General features: G+C 43.5%; 2 protein-coding genes across 9 annotated transcripts in view; one reads left to right on the top strand and one right to left on the bottom strand.

Annotated features, from left to right (window-relative positions):
• LOC108385793 (uncharacterized) overlaps window positions 1-6,069 on the top strand; it is a 29,560-nt gene extending 23,491 nt beyond the window's left edge. For 2 of the 3 annotated variants that reach the window (XR_012127206.1, XM_037000505.2), the window contains 2 exons: window positions 1,840-1,963; window positions 4,295-6,069. Coding sequence is in view for 1 of the 3 variants with exons in the window: in XM_037000505.2 (XP_036856400.2) it covers window positions 1,840-1,963; window positions 4,295-4,437 (267 nt within the window). In the remaining 2 variants the exon portion in view is untranslated. Of the gene's footprint in view, window positions 1-1,839; window positions 1,964-2,224; window positions 4,153-4,294 lie in introns of those variants that run through there. The other variant, XR_012127207.1, reaches the window with a different exon arrangement.
• Window positions 362-21,777, bottom strand: part of BLM (BLM RecQ like helicase) — a 77,202-nt gene continuing 55,786 nt past the window's right edge. For 5 of the 6 annotated variants that reach the window (XM_017643353.3, XM_037000502.2, XM_017643354.3 and 2 more), the window contains 8 exons: window positions 20,572-20,767; window positions 18,003-18,193; window positions 14,140-14,287; window positions 9,454-9,653; window positions 8,885-9,077; window positions 6,301-6,423; window positions 4,138-4,339; window positions 362-1,066 (listed from right to left, as the gene is read on the bottom strand). In XM_017643353.3, coding sequence (XP_017498842.3) covers window positions 889-1,066; window positions 4,138-4,339; window positions 6,301-6,423; window positions 8,885-9,077; window positions 9,454-9,653; window positions 14,140-14,287; window positions 18,003-18,193; window positions 20,572-20,767 — 1,431 coding nt within the window. In that variant the 3' untranslated portion in view covers window positions 362-888. Of the gene's footprint in view, window positions 1,067-4,137; window positions 4,340-6,300; window positions 6,424-8,884; window positions 9,078-9,453; window positions 9,654-10,434; window positions 13,903-14,139; window positions 14,288-18,002; window positions 18,194-20,571; window positions 20,768-21,777 lie in introns of those variants that run through there. The other variant, XM_037000503.2, reaches the window with a different exon arrangement.

Below are 21,777 nucleotides of genomic sequence, written 5' to 3'. Positions count from 1 at the left end.
CCAGCTCTGACCTCAGTGCCTTTGGCCAGGCAGGGCCTTGGCAGCTCTGCTTGCTTGACTGAAGGCGAGGGAGGAGCGACACCAAACAGGTCACCAAAGCCATGTGCCGCAGAGACACAAGACGTCTCCAAAAACGAGGTGCTTGAGCTCTGAAGAGGCGCCCCGATTCTGCTTTAAGACTTCCTGGCCGATCGGCCTATGGTTGGGGGGCCTTGGAAGGTAAGGCCCCCCCAACACTAAAGGGCCCCCCCCCAACGTTCTGCTCGCTCTCACCGCTAGTGCCTGACCATTCTCTTGTTGACCCCAGATTTTGTGTATTCTCCAGTGTTGACAATTCCATAGGCAAAAGAAAGACATCTCATTGTTTAATCGACACTTTTAATTAGGGAGAAAGAGCATTTTCCACGTATTTGGGCCACGAGTACTTCCTCTGAGAAGAGCCCGGTCACATCCTTTGTTCGTTTTTCCACTGGGCTGACTTTTGCCTCGGTGGTTCCAGGTCCTCTGTAGTACGGATGTTAATCCTGTCACACATTTTTCCTGTTCTCTCCATCATTTGCCCTTTAATTCTGTCACTTCGTCTCCTACACAGTCTCCCAGCTTCACGGCGTCCTCCCGTGCACGTCTCTCCCTTCGGCTTCTGTGCTCCAGTTGTGCTTAGAATTCCTGAGAGACAATGGGCCCAGGGCTCGCAGTGGCAGCAAATCATGCTTATTCAAGAGAAAGTGTTTGTTTAAAAATAAGAACTGTCTTCCCAAGCATTTATTTAAATATTAATAGATACGGGTAAAAATTACAAATGGTGCAACAAAACTAACAGCTTTATATTCACAGATGGTCAGATGCTGACAAACAAGAAATAAGATCTATGTACAAGCGATGTGGTTGTTAGGAAAATGCATACGAAGGCCTAAGGAACGGTCTGTTTATAGGCTTTGGTGGAGCCATTATACCCAGTTTTCCACTGGCTCCTGAAGCTTCTTGAGAACCACACAAAGCTGAACTGGGTCCAAACATGTTGGCGGGTTTAGTTTTAGAAGATATCCTTCTGCATGCGGTGGACCCCCTAGGAGGTGACAAAGAAAAGAAAATTAAAATGTTAAATGAATCCAGAAGTGAAGAATCGTCCCCCTCTTCGCCCGCAGGGAGCTGCACACTGTTCAGTCTTCTTCGGTCTTGTGTGTCTTGGCGCGTCTTCTGCCCGTAACCCCCCGGGGTGGCTAAGTTTCCTTCACCATCCCAGGAGTAAGGACTGCTGTCCTTCATATAAACCTGTCTTCCTAAAATGTCAAGGGCTGTTCCATTCTGTGACTTGAGGCCAAAGCCATGTGCCTTCTCTGCACCCCACCTGACACAGCCAATCAGAACCCCTTTCCTCCAGACAAGAGCTGAGATCCACAATCCCACCTCCATTCTGATCAAGTGAAGGAAACGAGAATTCCTTGTTTTAAGTTCCAGATGCCCGGACAATAGATTCTCTGGGATTCCTGTACCTGCACAGTCCAGGGATAGGTAGCTGGGTGGGTGAGTAGTGATGGGGCGGAGCTGGGATCCTGCATGTGGCCTAGCAGGGTGGCAGAGGGGAAGGCTGCAGAGGCGGGTCCCCAGAGAGGCTCAGGTCTGCCACGGCTGTCAGGGCCACACCGTCAGCAGCTTGCTCCTTGCCTACACCCCAAGATCTGTGTGCTCTTACCCTCCACTTGCCGCCTGCCTTTAAGACCAGGGAAGAAGCCCCTACCACAGGCCATCACAAAGTCCTTCCAGCACCGTGCTTCCCTCACTGATCTAAAGATAACAGCTTTTTTCTGCCTCAAATAAAACATTAAAAAAAAATTACAGGTCCAGCACATTACAAGGGTAAACGAAGACAGCATGTTCTACGGAAGCCTTTCCCTACATGAGTACTTCCAGCTGCTCCGTAACCAGGCTGCATTTACGCCCAACATTAATCCCACACCATCAGGTAGGTAAGAGGCCTCCCATCTCTGAAGTTAGGAGCTGAGGTATCAGGGCCGCCAGTCTAGGGCAATGGCATTCTGGTGGGGCTGGGTGAAGAGTGGTATTTCAACATTAAAAAAAACTCTTGCTTGAGGGCAATTTTACTGAAGAAAACTGGCAAAGATCTGCTAAACCAGCAGAGAAGCAGCCTTCTATTTCCCTGTGTTGATTTCCTGCTGAGACATTAAGCCCCGAGCAAAAACCTGCTGTTTATGTTGATTTACAGCACGTATCTGCCAACAGCAGCCTCCCGTTTTCAGGGCTGTCCACACTGCCCCCCCAACCCACCCCCGTCCACACTGCCCACACTCCAGAGGGCTCAGAACACAACTGCCCACTGTGGGATTCTGAAGATGCAAGACCCTGAGGGTAGGGTGGGAAGTCAAAGCTCTCTGGCAAAGGGCCATACCGGCTCTGTCCGGCACAGAGACTCTCAACCAGGTAAGCAGACTGCAACCTGGGAACTGCCTTTCAGACGGCGGCAGTGGGCTTGAGGGGAATGGGGCACAGATGCAGAGGCTGCCGGAAGGGTTAAAAAAAAGTCACAGAACTGCCTGATTTTAGCCAGCGGGGATCAGAAAAGAATCCCATCGTGAATACATCTGCTAATTAAAGACTAACATCAGAATCAGTCCTGGCTTTTGGACAGTGTGAGTTTAACTATTTCTTATGGGATTGCTTCTAGGTCATAGGGCAAAGGGCTTCACTCTGATAAACGAAGGTTGTGACAATGTGATAAGGGAGCCAATGGCAACGAGCACTGAGATATGCTTTGCTTTGTTCCAACAAGTGAAAACGAGAAGATGGTGGCTTTGTTTCTGAGCTATCTCCAGGGGCAACGTGCAGGAATTAGTGCTCTGGGCAGGTGTGGGCAAGCCCCCGTCCAGTCTACCTGTGAGGGTGAGGCCAGGCTGGGGACGGCCTCACACAAGCCTACCCCAGCCAGGCCTCAGCTTCCTCATCACGAGCCCCAGGGGCTTGGACCAGATGCCTTTTAAGGTCTCCTTCTGCTCTGTGGGAGGGCCTGAGGAAATGAGTATTTCCCAAATGAAGGAATCAATGAAAAAAACAAGAAAATGTTCCTACTGAAGAACATCTGTTGGTCACTTGTGTACTAAAAACCACAAAATTAAACTAACATTTACCAATGCCTTTAATTCCAGAAGGATTAGCACAAATAAGATGCTTGTTTATGGACTTAACAAGAAAATGATAATTTGGTAACACTGTCTTCCTTTTTCTTCCCTCACTCAATTTTTGTTTTTATTATACAAAAGTAAAAGAGGTAGAAAAACTGCAGAAGACACACAGCTTGTAAAGGTTTACCAAGGACTTGCTTCCCTTCTTCTGTAAGCACTCCTGTTACCATATGCAGCTTTTTGGGGCCAGCTTCTCCAAACTGACAGGATGGTACGATCCTACCAGACCTTCCCTACGAGGCGAGGGCAGGTGGGATCCTTGCAGAAGACAGAAAAGGGGGGCTGGCAGAAACGGTGCAATTATGAACAAGACGGCCACCCAGATTATTGCCCTGGATCCGAGACTGCTCTCTTTGCTCCCTGGGGTGCACAGGGAGCCCCAGAGCAGCCATATCCCGGCCTGGGCACCAGGCACGTGTGGGAAGGGAAGACAACAGCCATTCCCTGAGGCCCTCTTGGTGTCAGGGCTGACAGGCTGGGAGGCAGGTTCCCCCAGGTGCGTGGGGCAGGGAGTGGGCGGGCCTCTGGGTGGAGGCTGGCAGATTCTGCACAATAAAAGCAGTGTAACCAGTGCCGACAGAGTCATCAAAGAGATGAAGAGACAAAAGCCGGTTCACTCAGCAAATATCTGAGTTACAGTATTTTATGTGCAAAAGACTCTAAAAGGAGCAATTATCAAACATTTTTTTACAGGTAAGGTCAAAATTGGAGAAGTTTTTGTAAATAGAAAACTTTAGTGATAATCAACTTCAGAGCAGATATTTTAAAAACCTGAAACAGATGTTTTCCTTCTGTATCAAACCTTAATCATCACCCCATTAACTGAAGAGATATTTAATAATGGCTTATTTTAATAAATACCTCAAAGCAAACCAGTGCACTGTACTTTGGGGGCTTCCCCCCATAACCCCCACATTGTAGGACGGGCCGCAGAACATACCCCTTTGTCCTGGAACCACCGAAGCCAGTTTTTCTCCTCTTGGACCTTTGGGAAGCTGGCATCCTTTTCCTCTTTCTTTCATTTTTGGTTTTATTTGCAAAGTAGTGAGAAGATATGGGTGTTCCCTCATTAAACTCCTCAGAGACATTTCTTCCAGTGCCTCTGCTGCTGGATGGGCTTATCCGAGGGGAAGCATCCTCAGCTACAAACGGACAATGCAGACGGTTACCGGTGACACCGGGCTGGCCCACGTGCCGATACAGCCAACGCAGACACGTAACACGGGTGCAACTCAGCTGAGACCTGGCTGCTTTCCTGGTGTCTTCCTGCCATGTGGGTTCAACAATTCTGCAAGAACTGAGCATTCTTTTTTATTTCACAAAACCCCAAAGTGCTCAATGGCAATTTATTTTCAAAGTAAGGGGATCAGAATTCATTTAAAAAAATGTGTGATACTCATCGGCTTAACTTATGACCTCAAGCGAGCTCCTACTCTGTTGCGTGTGGCCTGCATCTCTGTTACTGTCTGGGCAGAGAATCCTGCTAAGTTCTTTGAAAAGTGCAAAGTGCTATATAAAAACCAATTTTATTTATCATTTTGTATAGGCTGAAAAAATAAGTCGAATATAAGAGAAATATAAACAGTTCTATACCTCATCTTTGATCAACAGTTATTTAGCAAATGAGTATCAGAGAATTCTAGACCATATTTTACTCTACAAAGACAAAAAACACTTCTTGGGACAGCAGTTGTGAACATTTTACAGACCGCGCAGGAGATGGGCCTGCATGAAAGCACACGTTTACAAAAAAGATGGTAATTGCCACAGGTACTTGCACCCCGAAGTCAGGAAATGTCCCCACGGTCAGTAGTGATGTATCCCTGTCTTGAAGGGAGACATGTCCCAGCTGGTGGGATTCCCCTCAGGCTGCCTGGCAGGAAGGGCACCGAGGGGCCTTTTGGCAGACTCCTCGCGCCACTGCCTCACCCGCACGGCACGGGTGAGGAATGCTGTTGCCTCGGTTGTGGGACTTGGGGGAAGGCAAAGGCCTAACTCATTTTCACCTGCAACATGGGTGTTGTGAGGACGTAAACAAGACTGGCAGGCTGTGCACAGCATCTCCCCATCAGTAAGGGGGGCAATCTCATCCCTCTGCGGGCTATTTCTGCAGAGCAGCCCTGTCTCCTGGGGGCAAACTCCCTTTGCAAACAAGTTACTATACTAAGCAAATGTTCAGTTCCCACCAAGAGATTGTGAATGTTTTCAAAGCAAGGCTTTTAATGCAACAATTACCATACGGAGGAGTTGTAGGGTTACAAAAACCCTACCTTATGGCATTTTGTTGATGGATAACAAATGACCGTGGAGAGACAGAACTTAAAACGCATGTGCACCCAGTCCTCATCCCACTTACCATTCCCACCCATCACAGAAGCGGGACGTACTGGCTCGTCCATGGGGTCTCACTGCCTGGCAAGGCCAAAGGGGCCGGGAGGCTGCCACACTCCGCCTATCTCCTACACCAAAATCTTCTTGCGTTCAATTTTCCCTTGGTTGGTGACTCCTATAGCTCAGTGATGAGGCTCACAATTAGCGGTGCTCTGTGACAGGCCTAATGTAAAACCTTTGGGTGTGCCCACTGATGATGCCCTCAGTTGGGCAGATTCTTTAAGTGGCCAATAACAACAAAATTGTCTAACGTCTAATTACATGTTCATTTTTTCCAAAACACTTAAACCCCACTCTTAAATTTTATCTTTAGACATGCTTGTTGGGTCATATGTTCCTTTCTCAGATGGGAAACTGAAGCACAGTGAAGTTATTTGCAGCCTGCAGAGGGTCAGAGTGAGGTGGTGGCAGATCTGGGGGCTCCTGATTCCTTGGACATTTGCCTTAAAAGGATCAGCAACTCCCAGGCTCCCTTTGGGTACGATTAGCAGGTTTAGTAACCGGCATCCCTGGGCTGGGGGGTGGCTAAACACCACGTCCTCCAGGAGGGGCTTGGGCCACCTTGGGGGCTGCTCTGAGCACTTGAATGTCAGTGTGACAAGGTGTAGGAAACATTAACATAACCCAGAAACCACGTAATTCTAATCCAGCGAGGTGCATCACTTAACATTACAACAGGCTTTTAGAAAACATATTCGGCTGTATACTGAACCTGGCAATGTCCACTCAGAGTATTTCTGTAATATTGGAATCACTTCTGCGCCATATTTTTCCAGTTTGTCTTCAGTAACACCGTCAATTTGAAGCAAAACCTCAGGATCAGAAGATAAAGATTCTGTGCAAGGGCATAAAATGAGGAATTTAAATTACCACCCATAGAAAACCCACTGGGTTTGTGCTCACCCACCCATTCAGCACGTTTTTTAAGTGCCAACTAACTGCAGAGCACCAGGCACATGGGCCAATCCTCTGAAGGCTGTTAATGCTGACAGAGGTTAACAGGCAGGCCCAGAGGGCAGGGGCCAGTCATCCGTGCCCTAAGCAAAGGTGCAGAAGTCAGGGCCCAGTGGGGGACAGCAAAGGACACAGAGGGAAGCTGGAGCGCAGGACCTATGAACCTGCCTTAGAGTTCGACCAGGCTCTGCTCTTGCTCACTGTTCTTACAACAAAGACGTGTGCAGATGCGAGACCAATGCTCCCTTGGTTTGCGCGGAGCACCCACATTTGTATTTCCAACTCTTGACTTCTCCCCTGTGCTCCAGACTTGTGCATCCTACCCAGTGACACCGTAACTGAAGTTTTACCTCCCCCCGACCCAAACCCACTCTCCCTCCAGTCTTTCCACACGTGGAGTGAGTGAAGCAAGGACGCTGAATTTCCCAGTAGGCCATTAACAGCCCTCTGCCTGCAGATGTCACATCAGTCTTGTATCCAGACCAGCCTGTCATTTTAAAGATCACTCTAGTTGCTGTATGGAAAATGGGTCGCAAGGGAGCCTGGTGGAAGCCACTGCAGGGGCAGGTGAGGGCGCAGTGCACTGCGGCCGCGGAGACGGAGAGGGAGGGGTTGGATCCGTTTCCGTGGCTGGGTCTGCAGGATTTACAGGTGCACTGGCTATGGGGAGTGACGTGGATTTCAAATCTGATTCTCACATCATTTCCATGTTTAGAGCAAAAGGAACAGAACTGTGGGACAGACCAGAAGCTTATGGAAAAGGGTTAGTGGAAGACGAAGTGGGAGAGACACGCAGAAATGCAGATCCTTGACAGAATTTCTACTTGATCTGGTGAGCTAGTTTTAAGCAGAGTTTTCGAAAGGTTAAAATGTATACCATGTTCTTATCCGGAGTTAAGGGGACCTGGTAGGAACCTGCTCTTGTAGCCAGGAACAAAAAACTGAACTTCATCGACTCCAAGACACATGCCTTTTCGTGTTCGGGCATTCCTGAGGTCAAGACGTATCTTTCAAGTGCTGACGGCCAAATGGCAGCTGTATTACCCTGGCTGCCATCTGTGCCAGTGAGAACTTGGTCACAGCTATTCGTACTGGCGGCACGTGGACAGCGTCCCTGCCGTGCTGGCTCCTCACATGTTGGGTTTAACTGCCACATGAAATGCCTACAAAATGCCTGGACTATGATTAGCAAAAGTGATGTGAATGCAGAAAGGCTCAGACTGCATTGGGCAATTAATAAAGAAATACCTGTCTTTGAGGAAACGACCACAATTCCAGTTTCTTGCAAGCAATACCCAAGTGCTCTACATGACTTATAAAAGATGCCTACAGTTGGTGCAATAGTGTTACATTTATGTAACTGACACTTTCTGGTATCATCACGAAAAAGCCACCATTGACTCTGAATGGGTAACAAAGGTTTTGATTCAAATATAGGGAAAATAGTGGAACATGCTAAAAAGGCTGTATCACCAACATTCTCAATGACAGAAGGAAAAACAAAAACAACTTTGATTGTATGCTTTTTTCATATAGGCACAGTTACATATGATAAAAATCTATATTCAAATATGTAAAAAACAATTTCTTTCAATAAAAGTACTGTGTCACAGTTTAATTAGTAGAATTTTTTTTCTCAATAGTCTGTAAAATAACAATGCCTTAAAACAGATGGCATCTTGGAGGTGATGAAATACTGTTAATGACCTGTAGGGGTAGGAATGGGAGTGGGGCAGAGGGCAGGAGATGACTATGAGGTTATGAAGGAGAATGTGCACCAGTTAGTTAGATGTGAACAGCCTGTTGCCCGGGGACTTCACCATTAGAATTAGAATTCCATTAGAATTCTGAGCTGAGCTATCTGAAGGTGGAGAAAACTCAGGTCAGCAAGAATTGATTAACTAGAGACACAGCAGTGTGCTAGATCCAGATTCAAAGGAGCATGAAACATAACCTCTTTTCATAAGGAAATAAGCTCCTCGTTGCAGAGGCATTTGTACATACCATGGCTAAACAGCATAAGGCGAGCAAAACCGACACGAACTCATGAACTGGCATCTAGCGTTAGAGATACAACTATCCATATCCTAACATTCAGCATTAGAGAAAAGTATAAAATAAAATTAAAATCAGATTGCATATCTGAATGACAAAGCACTGTGACAATCTTCAAGAATACATTTTACCCCAAGAATAAGTTTAAATTGTTTTTCTGAGCTCTCAATTGAAAAATATTAAAAATTAACAAGTATGACAAATTTATGCACTCAAAAAGTTCTTCAGCAACATGAATTGTGGCCTATTAATTTATGCCACATCAAAGAAGACTCACACACACCCACCTGCAAGCTTCTTGAGAGTGACGGTATTAAAAATATTAAAGTAATGGACGCCAAAAACTTTTCCCAGAGATTTGCAGACTTCTGTAAGTTCTCCAAGACATTTCTTAACTATCTCTTCCCTCTGAGATACTTTCGTCACTAAAGCTTTCTGTTTCTTCACACTGCTGGAATTTTCTGTTTCCATAAAGTCTACCTTCATGGGAGAGAGAGAGAGAGCATAGGAGTGGGTGCATGCATACTTGTATTATGTAATGCTTGATTGCATTTTGGGGGGCTGTGCATTCTCCATCTTTCTCTCTCCAGTGCCCAGCACAGAATTGCTTCTTTTGCTCACACAGTGGGTGTATGATGATTTAGTGACCTGATAAGCTCACTATACATATTTTGACAGGAATTACATTACTTGGGTTCAATTTTAAGATCATTTTCCAAATTAAGGGAACAGAGTATGTTCATATAGGACAGTATAATTTCAGTATCTGTATAAGTTTTGGAAAAGACACTTTAATTTGCTGTAATATATTTTTGTCCACTGTGAGATAATAAAACAAACATTTAAAATACCATACCTTTAAATGCCCATTTAGTACAGTCTGGGCTTTATTTCCAGGCATCACATAGGCAATTGGTTGGTCATTGGCATTGATATATAAGTCTTCATCCAAAATCTTGTCAAGTATCAGCTTTTTAAAAAGTCTCTCAGCATTGTGTCGTGAGTAAGCTGACCCCTTTCCAAATATCCCTGACTGGACCTTTGCGCTCTTGCTCCCTGGTGAGAAGGTGCAAGAAGGCAGACCAGTAAACATAGCTCTTCATTCATCACCCTCGGGGGAGTGCTGAAAAAGTCCTTGTGGATGGGTCTGGATAAATAGTAGATAGGCCATGGCGAAGCCCATGGCACAAAGAGACACTTGTTTCTGTGAAATGAGAGTATCTCAGAAACCAAAATTTCTATGGTTGTAGGTACTCTTCCTCATCTTTTTATAACACCCACTGATCAAAAATGGCAGCAAAATAAAGCTTATCACCTTTTATAGCTTATAAAATTATAGTAGAGCAGAAAAAATCAAAGAGTTTACATACACTTTAATAGCTTTGTATCACTGTGTTACATTAGGGTAACTGTGTTACTGATCTAGTTACAAAAAAGTTTTGATAATAAATTCTATAGTCTTTCTGATTCTGTCATGAAATTGCTACTTGTAACAATGAAGCAAAGCTGAAGGAACAAAACAGCAGCAGATTCACAGACTCCAAGAAGGGATGCGGTCACCGAAGGGCAGAGTGGGTGAGGAGGGAGGGAGAAGGGGACTGAGGGGTACTATGATTGGTGCACATGGGGAAGACAAGGCAGCACAGGGAAGACGAGTAGTGACCTGTCGCATCTTACTACACTGATGGACAGTGACTTCAGTGGGGGTATGGGGGGGCATTGATAATATGGGTGGATGTAGTAACCACAATGTTTTTCATGTGAAACCTTCATAAGATGTATATCAATGATACCTTAATAAAAAGAAAAACAAAGAAAGAAGTTGCTACTCGCTTACAATCAAAGTTATTTAAGTCTGGACTTTGTGTCACTGTCACAAAGACTTCACAAATTCCCAAGCAAAGGCACGACACTCCACGAGACGGCACACTTTCCTCCTCCTCCCGCCGGCAGAGCACCACCCTGGGCTCGGTCCTTGGTTTCACGTCCAAGCCGCTGTAATTACCGATGTCTTTATCATAACACGACTTTATCACAACAGTCTACTTAAGAAGCCTGTGACAGCGATTATAATCAGAATTAACAGCTAAAGCATTAGTTCTATTTTAAGAGTTCCAAATAATTACATTACTCTAAGTTTCATATAGCTTCTGGTTATATATGCTGAATGATGCTAGTCTTTCTTCCAGTGATTTGTGTCCCTAAAATGTCACATTACAGGATCAGGACTGGTGTTTCTGGTGGGGGGGTGATGTGGACTGACCCTAGGGCTGAGGATAACTAAGAAAGCTTGAAGAAACATAAATAATTTTCTCAAAAACATGTATGAACTCAATGTCGCTCATATGAAACCTTCTTAAGATTGTATATCAATGATACCTTAATAAAAAAAAACATGTAAGAACTAATAAGAAACTAAAGATAGTTAAAAAAATGTTTGATCTAGTAATCTTTCTAGGAGTCTACGTGAAAGGTACAGAGATGTAACAGATGCACTTTTTTTTAAAATAACTGAACATTGGTAATCCTTAATCCCCTTAACCTATTTTGCTTGTCCCCCAATCTCACTCCTGTCTAGCAACCACCAGCTTGTTCTCTGTATTTATGAGTCTTTTTTTGTTGTTGATTTGTCTTGCTTTTAAATTCCACATGTAAGTAATCATATGGTGTGTCTTTCTATGTCCGACTTATTTCACTTAGCAAATACCTTTTAGGTCCATCCATATGGTCATGAATGGTAAGATTTCATTTTTTATGGCTGGGTAATACTCCATTGTGTGTGTATGTACACATATGTATATCTTTGTGCATTCATCTATTGATGGACATGGGTTGTTTCTGTATAGTGACTTTTGTATACAATGCTGCAGTGAACACAGCAATGCATATATCTTTTTGAATTGTTGTTTCCATTTTCTGTGGGTAAATACCCAGGAGTGGAATTACTGGGTTGTATGGTATTTCCATTCTTTAGTTTTTTGAGGAACCTCTGCACTGCTTTTCACAGTGGCTGCACCAATTTACATTCCTACTGACACGTTCCTGTGATGGCTCCCTTTCCTCCACATCCTCACCAACACTAACTTCTTGCCTTGTTGACACCGGCCATTCTGACTGGTGTGAGGTGATACCTCATTGTGGTTTTGATTTGCATTTCCCTGATGATTAGGGATGTGAAGCATCTTTTCATGCGCCTGTTGGCCATCTGAAACATCTGTCCAGATCCTCCAGGCAGTCATGTTCTAAACAGCTTTTGTTCTCGGCTCTTCTGGTGGTTATCTCCACCCCAAGCCCTGATCTTGTCATCATTCCACTAGCCAGAGTCACATTTATTGACCCCCTCAGCTATGGAAGGTGAAGCTGTATCTCATTTATGCCACCCTTTTCTCTTACCGTGCCCTAGACTTTGCTAGTTATATAATATTGGTTTATCTATTGATCACTTTTGTCATGTTGAGACTTGTGACCACCCTTCCTCCCCTCTGTGTACACAGCTTAGCACCTTAAGCCTTCCGGGTATTCCCCTTCTATTTTTATTTCTTGTACTTGCATTTGTACATCATTCAGATCAACACATCCTGTCCTGTTCTCTAGCCATGTTTAAGCCTGTACATTGACTTCTAACTGTTGTAGCTAATCAAGTGTTTTCAAGACAGGTTTCCATCCAAACCTGGAAGGTCATGACTCTTGTGCAACCCTGGAGGGTGTTTACTGCATCGGGACAAATAGATTATTTCTTGCACATTTTATCAATTACTCGAAATTGTGTAATAATTTCCTTTGTTCTGTATTTGATCTTGGTTCTCTTGTATAATCTGTCCCCTGGAGTTTCTAACTGCTTTATCTCCTTTTTTTTTGTTGACAAGTAACATTTGTGCTCTTCATGGTCATCAATGAAAAATATTGTTTCTTATTCTTTCTCTATACTGCTTGGGACCTGTTTTTCTTGACTCCCTGTTAGGATTTGCACAACTGCTTATGGAACCTGCTGTACTGCTGTGATTCTGGGGTTCTTCTCACTGGACATGGGTCAGTTCCTTCATTTATGGCTATTGTAGGATGTGCATGCAGGTTCTTTGCCTTCTAGTCTCCAAGGTTGCTGATATCAGTCTGATGCCAGTTGGCTCTGGTTTCTGTTCTTTCTTCACAGGACATTCAGGAGTACCTCTGAAGGGGCCGAGCATATGACACTGTGGCATAAAAAGATTACTGAGAGGGCAGCTTCTCCTAAGTGCTCTTTTCCCTCTGCCGTCCCTGAGTGAGATGCATTTAATCCCCAGATTCTAACGGCCCATTTAAGTCACATTTTTCTGTGAACTCTCCTACATATAAGATTAAATCTGTCTTTTTCTCTTGCTAATCTGTTTTCTCAGTTTAATCTGCAGGCTCCCAACTACTACATCTAACAGGGTGGAGGAAAAGTTTTTCCTCCCCAGTATCTCTTTACTCTTGGTATTCTTAAATCTCATTTTGTAAATTATCTTATTTGGCACTTTAATCTGAAGACTTTTTTTTCTTCCAATCTGTAACATTTTCTGGTATTACAGGTTTGATAATTCCCTCTATTTTCTATTTCAAAAAAGATTTTCTTGAATTTTACCTCCCAACCTCTACACTAAATTTACTTAATCATTTGAGATTTTAAACAGCTCTTTTCATTCTTTGCTTCTTCTCTGTATTCTATTATTATTTAAATCTTGTGAAGATATTGATTAGGAGCTTCTCCTCCCTTCTCCCCAAAGCTATTGCCTATTTTCTAAATTATTTCCACCCTTGGGTCGAATTTAGTTTTTCTCTTAATTACCCAGTGATATTTAACCTTCAGGAAGGAGGTTAAACTTCCTAGATGGATCTCCTCTGTTACCTTCTATCTAGGTCTATGTCTCCCAAAACTGCTCCCCTGAAAGGGGATATCCCGTTATCAAGTTTCCTTTAGGGCAAGTGGGTGGGCGTGGTGATCCCCAAATGCCGCTTGATTTCAAGTCTGAGGCCCAGTGATAACGGGGTTCTGCCAGGGTGACAGTCTCTCCTCTGCTCCAACTCTCCCCTCGTTTGCTTTGCAGTGTGGGTCATTGCGCTTCATTGCGCTGGTCAACATGCTTCCATCCATCTCCTCAAAGGTTTTTAAGCCTCCTGTTCTCTGTGCTGTTACAGACTTAATCCCCACTTTCTTTCCTTACTAGTATTTTAATGAAACCTCATGGGGAAAAAAAAATGGCATATACTTATGCTCAGTATGCCATCTTGAACCAGAAGTCAATGGGTGATTCTCCAAGCAAGTTATATTCCACTCTCTTAGATGAAACTGTATAAGCTTTCTTATTTTCTTTTTGTATGTGAAAACTTCTCATTTTATTGACTTACACAAACTCTAGAAAATTGATATAATTCATAAAAACTGATTTTTTTGTTATTCAAAAGGTTTTATGTAGAAACCTTTAAATTCTATAAGAAAATAAACAAAGAGACTTTTTCTATGTACTTGTAATGAATTGTTTAGATGGTCAATTTCAACTGATTAACTCACAAACAGATGACTTACCTAAGAAAATGTCAACCAACATATTCATAGTAAATCTCCCAGAAGGGCCCACATGGTTTGTATTTCTTGTTCCTTGTGATGAACTATGGTCTTGAACAAATCTTACAATATTTTTTACATCGTCAGTCACATCTCTTGTCTTAAAATCCTAAAAATAAAGAGATAATCTTCTGCTATAATTTAAGATAACAATACCTAGATTGCTAGGGTTTAATAATAAACCATTCATAATAATGTCTCATAATAAACCACTCCCAGACCAAAATCAAGACCAAAAACCTAAGAAGTTTCAAATGATCTTTCTTTCCTACGTTCTTATATTAATTAACCTTGTGTCTAGAACAATTAGAGCTCTACCTATGTTATTACTGTTGCACAGACATATACCTTGTCTTTCAATTACTGGATTACCGTTTATGGGTAGGAATATGCTTTTTTTTTTAAAACCCTTCATACCTCCTAGAATAGTGCTTCCTGGATATGTCTTGGTTTTGTGTTACTTATTAGATGGTGATTTTGGGGATAAAAAGCATTGTCCAACCATGAAAATCTAATCTTTTGGGCCTTTGGTGCCAACAGTCAACCCTTTTCATCTCTTTTCAGTTCCCTTTCTCGTTCCTCAACTTTGTCTCCAAACCCTGCCTACTTCCTAAAGCTCCTATTACTATACGACCTGCTTCCATCTATCCTAGGTGTCTACACTGGCGATATCAACCACCTGCTGTTCTTAAAGCTGTATCACACTTCTGTGTCTGTATATGCACTTCCCCCAACCTCCTATCTCTTGTTCATCTGCCACATTCCAACCTGAAGAAAACAAGTTTTGTGTCTCACACTAACATGGGTAGTGATTCTGAGGCTCTATCTAGAACTGTCACTTAAGAGTTCCCCGTCACTCTCTCCAACGTCATTCCTGCCTTAATTTTTGGTAACTTGGTAAATAGAGATCCTCCCACACCTTGACCTTTGGAATCTTGATCTGCTCTGCTCCAGTGATCTTGTCTTCCACTATGTCAGGCACTGCTACCCATGCCACCCACTACCTTAGCCTAATGTAATGGCAACCCCTTCGTTCTCTGACCACCACCTTTACCTTTTCAACTCGCATGATCTGGCATTCTGTCTCCCAGATCTGCTGGGTCTGCCTATCTGCTGATCCTCACCATCTGCTGGCCCCTGAATCCCAATGCTGATCATTACAGCCCTCCCTGTCGTGGCTTCAGCCCCTGCCCTCAGGTCACTGCATCACACTGCTTGCTCAAACACGTTAGACCCTATTCTCCACCACTGCATGCCTGTACGTTTGTAGCTGAACTTGCTGGAAAAATACACAAAAACATGCTGACTGCACTTCCAATACCTGCCCGCAAACCTCAAGCGGAGCTTTAAAGCTACCAGGTGATACCCAGCTGCGGCCCGTCACTGCCCCATCCCCTTAGGGCAGCAGGCAGCAGACTAGGGCCCATGAGCTAGCTGCCTGGTTCTGTAAACCACAATTTTTGTATTTATCATTTATGTCTGCTTTGAGGCTAATAGTGGAATTGAGTAGTTGTGACAGAAACCATGATCTGAAGGCCCACAAAGCCTAAAATATTTATTCTCTGGCTCTTTAAGATAAAGTTTGCTGAGTCCTGTCCTAAATGAGTATTTCACACCTTCTTCTCTTCAGTCCCCTTTCTTATCCTGTCAGCTGACAACCCTGCTTCTTGCTTCACTGGGAAAACTGAAGCAACCAGGAGGGAGCTTTCACGAACTTCCTTCGCGACATCTACCACCAGCGTCCGCCTCACATCCGTTATCTTCTCCCGTTATTACAGATGAACGATCCAAGCTCCCGTCCGAAGCCAATCTGTCTGCTTGCCCCCTAGGTCCCAACCCCCTGCCACTCGAGAACATCGCCTCACAGCCCCGCATCCGGACACACCTACTTTTCATCCTCTGTGGGTCATTCCTATCAGCACGTAAGTCTGCTCTTTCTCCTGTTTTTTTCTGCCCCCACTTCCCCTGCCAACTACAGTTTCATTTCTCTGTTCATCTTAGAAGCAAAACTTGAAAGACTTCTCTACATTCGCTGCCCACAGTTGGGCCCCCTCTGCGGAAACCAGGGTCCAGGCCACCACCTTTCCACGTGCCGATCCAGCGGACACTGTCCTTTCCCTGCAGGCTGGGCAGCAGCACTCGGCCGGCCAGCACCCCCTCCGCCCGCATCTCGCCCCCTGGTTCACCTCTCACCTCATAGTTCCTCCTTGTCTCCTTTCCTAGTTCTTCTCAACCTCTTAATGTCCCAGGGTGCAGTCTTTGGTTTTCTTTTCTTCTGTCTAAACTTATACCCGTGAGGATTTCAACTGCTTTCATGCTTTAAATACCATCCAGATGCCAACAACTCCCAAATTTACGTGGACCACCAGCCTCTTTTCGGAGTTCCTGCCTCTAACGGACGCACCTAACTCAGTGTGCCCCAGACCGAACTCCTGACCTTCCCTGACAGCCTTCCCCGAGCATCTCGCCTGAGGGCCGCTGCCTAAGGTCGCTCAGTCCTCGAGGCACTGCTCCGGCCTGCATTACCTTTTCCTCCAACCAGCTCTCGGCCCTGCTCAGCTACATGGGCTCCCTGCTATCCCTCAATTGCACAGGCTGCCCCCCCACCGCAGGGCCTTCATTCTTGGCTTCTTCCAGGAACGCCCAGATCCAGAGAGCTGCTTAGCTATCTCCCTTCTTCAAGTGTCTGCTGAGAGCTCATCTTCACAGTAAGACTTCCCTGGACCACCTTATCTATACTGCATCCTGCATCCCACCCATTACTCCAGACTCCGTATACTGCTGTTCTTCCCACCACAGCTCTCATGCCTTCACATGTACATATTTATACTGTGTGTGTTCAGCCTCCTTCTGCTAGAATATAAGCTCCACAAAGGCAGGGATCTGCAGAGTGGTGGATCCCAAACTCCTAGAATAGTGCCTGTCACAGAGCAGGCCCTCGACAAATGTTTGTTGAATAAGTGAACTGATGAGCAGTGTGTACAGGTGGGGTGCAGTGGGTGAAGGTGGCCATGAATCCTCAGCACCCACTGTGGGAGAGTAAATCACTCTCTGCTCTGGCTAGTGCTGTGTATCTTCGTAACTGCACTGCTCACATGGTATCACACGGATAGGAATACATATGACTGGCTCCCCTCCAGTAGACGAGCTGGCCCACATCGCGTTCACCTGTGAATCCCCCACACCTTGCACAGCCATTTCAAAGAATAGATCAACAGTGCAAATGCTGTGTAAACTGTACTGTATAGTAGACATTAAAACATGGAATTATCATGATAGATACAATAAAGTACCCAACGATAAACTGAATCTAACAACCTCCCAAGGTTATTTTTAGGACAGATGATAGCAAATTCATCCAGAAGCTATTGCCATTATTCTTTATTAAAAACAAACTTATAGAGTAATCTAACTGATCTGAATTCAAGTACACAGTGTACTAGTTACTACAGCTTTTTTTGAGAAAATCTTTAAATATAGATTAGAGCTAAATTTAAACTATTCTGCCTGCTCATCATGTTGGATCTTTTTGGATATTTACAAATTAGTGTTATTTCTAAAATATCTTATAATTATCAGGGCACTTAGATAATCTTAGTATTTTGGATAGTCCAGTACATTTTTTTTTCAGGCTTCTAATCCTGAAGATGCCATAGAATCACTATTAAAATGTTTCTATTCCAAATTGTTATGGGGAGGAAGCCATCTTTCTATTAATTTAATCTTGTAAGGCCCACTTGTGTCTAACTTTCCTAAATTAAGATAAGAAAAAAAAATCTTAGCAATTTCCTTAATTACAAAGAATTTAAAACTTTCTTATTTACCTTTGTTTTACAGCAATTATCACAAGAAACATCTGGGTATTTCTTACAAAAATCAGGATTAAATCCAGTTTCACCAAAGTAAGCCAAAAGCTGTATTCTCCTGCATTCTGTTATATTTTCACAGTAGTGGACCATACTGTACAAATTATTGATGTGAGTCTCTCTTGTATGACGGTTTCCGTCTTTTTCCACTTAAAGAGATCAAAAACATAGTAAAACATACTTTAGAGTAGCAAAATAGAAGAGTATCACAGAAACATGTAGAATAAAAGATTCACACTTTATTAAATGAAATAAAATTATTAATAGCATTATAGATCAACATTATATAATTCTCTATTATAATTAACTGAATATTTGTGTTTATCCCTCAAGTAGTTTTATGGGAATAAATGCAGACTGTTCAGGAGAGCTGAAAATTTTCTGCAAACCTTTATTATATGTAGTGTATTTATTAGACAAGCATGTAGTGAACTGAACATCTGAAGTAAGCAGAGCATGAAACTGGGGCAGTGGGCTCTGTGCATCCCTCAGTTTCCTGGGTCAAAGTGGCTAAGCCGGTGGTTCTGAACCTGAGGGCCACGGGGCACGCTGGGGTGCTGCAGTGAACTCACAAGGGCACTTACAGGGTGTTGTAAATTTTTTTTCTTTAAAAATATTTTTAAAGTGGTAAACTATCAATAAAATCTATAAATAAAAAATAAAATTCACTATTTCAGCTATCTTTAATTGTACCATTTGGTGTTGATTATATCCATATTGCTGTGCAACCACAACCACCACTCATTTTTAGACCCTCCCATCCTGGACTGAAACTCTGTGCCTGTCAAACAGTGACTCTCCATTCCTACCTCCCCTAGGGCGTCCCTTTCAGATTTAAGGGACACACAGCAGTACCGGATCCCTGTGGAATACCACGCACACTACTAGTTTGAGGCAGTTCATGGTCGTTCCCTCCAATGATGTCTTTGTGAAGATGAATTTTTAGCAGTTGCTATGATAAAAACAAGTACTTCCAGAAAATCCAGAAACAGGAAGTGAGGGTGGCAGGGTCCAATCTGATTCCAAGATTTGAGAACAACTTGTACATACTTTCTATTCGTAAACAACTGTGGTTAGTTAAGAATGAAATACAAAAATTTTTTTCTAGTTAGTAGTTTTTTCAAATGGCTGCTGAATGTTTAGGACTTAAATACTCAGTAAATTGTTTAGACCCAACTTACTATAGGTTTCTGTTTAAACACAGAATGGACACCCTTAAGCTTAGAAGTTGCACTCTTTCACTGACAAAGGTCTTGGTGCAGTACACGGGGCGTGGGGCTTCGGAGGGAGCTGGCCCTGGCTGTCCCCAGTGCTCTGCCAGCCACTCACTAGCTCTGCGTGTTAGTTTCCTCCTCTGTGAAATGAGGACAGTCATAGGAGAGTGTCTGGGGGTGGTGGCGACCACAGGGCACGAGGTGGCAGCACGTGGTGCGCACTGAGGGAACACTGCCCTGCCACCACCTCCCCTCATACCCTGGCTGCTGCCACAGCAATGCTCCTGGGGGCACTGACAAAACCCTTCCACAGCTCACTTTCTCACGGGGCTAACCTACCTCAAAAGCTAGTGGTTATGAGCAAATAAGATGATCCATTATTTGGCATGGCGCTTGGTGAGGGCCATTCCCCATGCTCAGTATCTCTGCAGAGTTCATTCAAAAGCGGTTGCAAAATAGCAAATGTATTTAACCATCACAACACAGTGGAAAAATGGAGAAAGGAGACTAATAAAATTCTAAAATATGTATTCACTTTAACCCAGCAAGTCTAAGTCTAGAAATTTATCCTATACAGATGATTGCATAAATGCTCAAACAGATCTGTTCAAGGATATTCAAAACTGCATTGTTGATAACTGAAAAACAATAAACCATCTAAATATCTATTAAAAGGGGACTAGTTAAATAAACACGGAATAACCATACTATGGAATTCTATGTAGTCAAGCTACACATATTAATTGGAGTCATAATTACATCCTGGTATTGCCTGAAAAAAAATCAGGTCACTATATTAATGTAAAAAAGGAACATACAATATGATCCCATTTACATTTTAAAATATAAGAGGTAAACACTAAATATGAGATATTGCCTATCTCTAATGGGAGGGCTGGGGATGAAATAGCAGAGGGCTGTATGGGGGGGCTTTATTTCTTAACCTGAGTGGTGGTACATGGGAGATCACTATTTTTCCCATTTTACCTTTCTGCATGTTTGAAATATGTGATATATGGAAGGAGGCATGCAGAAATTGGGTCTGGAAGGATATAAAGGAAATCACTAACTGGAATTATTTCTTAGGGCAGGAAAGGTATGGAAATTTTCTGCCTTATACATGTCTGTCTCACTGAGTTTTACATAACAAGCATGTAATACTTTTATAATAAAAATGAAGTAAAATAAAATTTCCACAGATATACAAACACCTCTATTTTTCTATGACTAAGAAAACTGGATCAAAAGTACCGCAATACGAATAGATTCCTACTGTAGAGGACAGGGTATCTCTCCAGGGGAGCTTGGCTTACTCAGTATAAGCCTCTTCAGTCTGGTCACATCATGGTAGGTATAGAAAAGCAGGCAGTGAGATATTTCCCCATCTCTCCCAGCTCTCCCAGATTCTTGGTAGTAACCCTCTATGGATTTAGGAAGAGAAGCGTGGATCACAAATCGCACGTCAGGTTTGTCAATCCCCATTCCAAATGCGATTGTCGCACAGATAACCTGAAGTAAAAGCAGAAGCCTATTAGACTCAATGCATTTAAAGGAACATTTTAATAGATGCTTCTGAAAGCTTTATCCTTTATTTTACTTTAAAATGTACTCTTTAAACAATCTAATATCTTAACTTGGTCCCACTGTTCAGCATGACGCATATGAGATTTTCATAGGACCCCAGAAGGCAGAGAGAAGCTGGTGTGGAGACACTGAGATCTGCTGTCACCGGGGAGGGGCGCCAGAGGAGCAGCAGTTACCTCTTGTGCTGCCAGTTCGTTCTCTTAAATTTTGATATGTAGGTTTGACGGGCGCTGCTCACACAGACATGCTGTCCAGTCAGCGATCATGAATGTGCTGCTCAGGAGCTCTGGGGGGTTCCCAGCGCCTGAGCCTTCAGAGGGTACTGCTGCCAGGGTCTCTGGTGACTCAGGACAATGGCATCCTCCCCTGCTCCAGGCTCACCACCCGTTTTCCCAATGGCAGTAGCTGATCACACATCACAGCTCCTTTTATTCATAGCTGAGTTCCAAGTCAAAACCTGTGAAGTTTTCATTGGAACTCACACAGGTAAAGACTGAGAGTTGCTTATATTAGGAAAAAAGGGCTGGAGACCATGGATTCTGGCCTATGCATATTAGTGGAAACAAGGTGATAGTTAAATTTAAGGAGCTTGATAAAGTTGGTTTTTGGTAAAAAATCATTTTCAAGAATATCCATTTCAGTTGCAAATTCAGGACCCATTTAACTCAGATAAAAATGTTGTATCTCCAGGCAAAATTACATTATACAAATAAAGCTTCAAGTTTTTTTTTAGCACTCAAAAAAATGACTTGCTACTGCAAGAACAGTATTTCAAAAACAACTGAACTATCTGACAGCCAGACTGAGGTTAATGACAAGATTTTAGTAACTGTGAGGACCAGAGAAGGGAAACGCAAGCCATGGAGTACGCGGACGCAAATGGGCACATTCATCAACGCTGCGAATGGCAGGGCCTGCACTCTCTGGGTTAGTCA

This window comes from Manis javanica, chromosome 18 (assembly GCF_040802235.1).
Source record: "Manis javanica isolate MJ-LG chromosome 18, MJ_LKY, whole genome shotgun sequence".
Taxonomy (NCBI): domain Eukaryota; kingdom Metazoa; phylum Chordata; class Mammalia; order Pholidota; family Manidae; genus Manis; species Manis javanica.
Note: the sequence above shows the minus strand (reverse complement) of the source record. Positions and strands in the feature narration are given on the sequence as shown.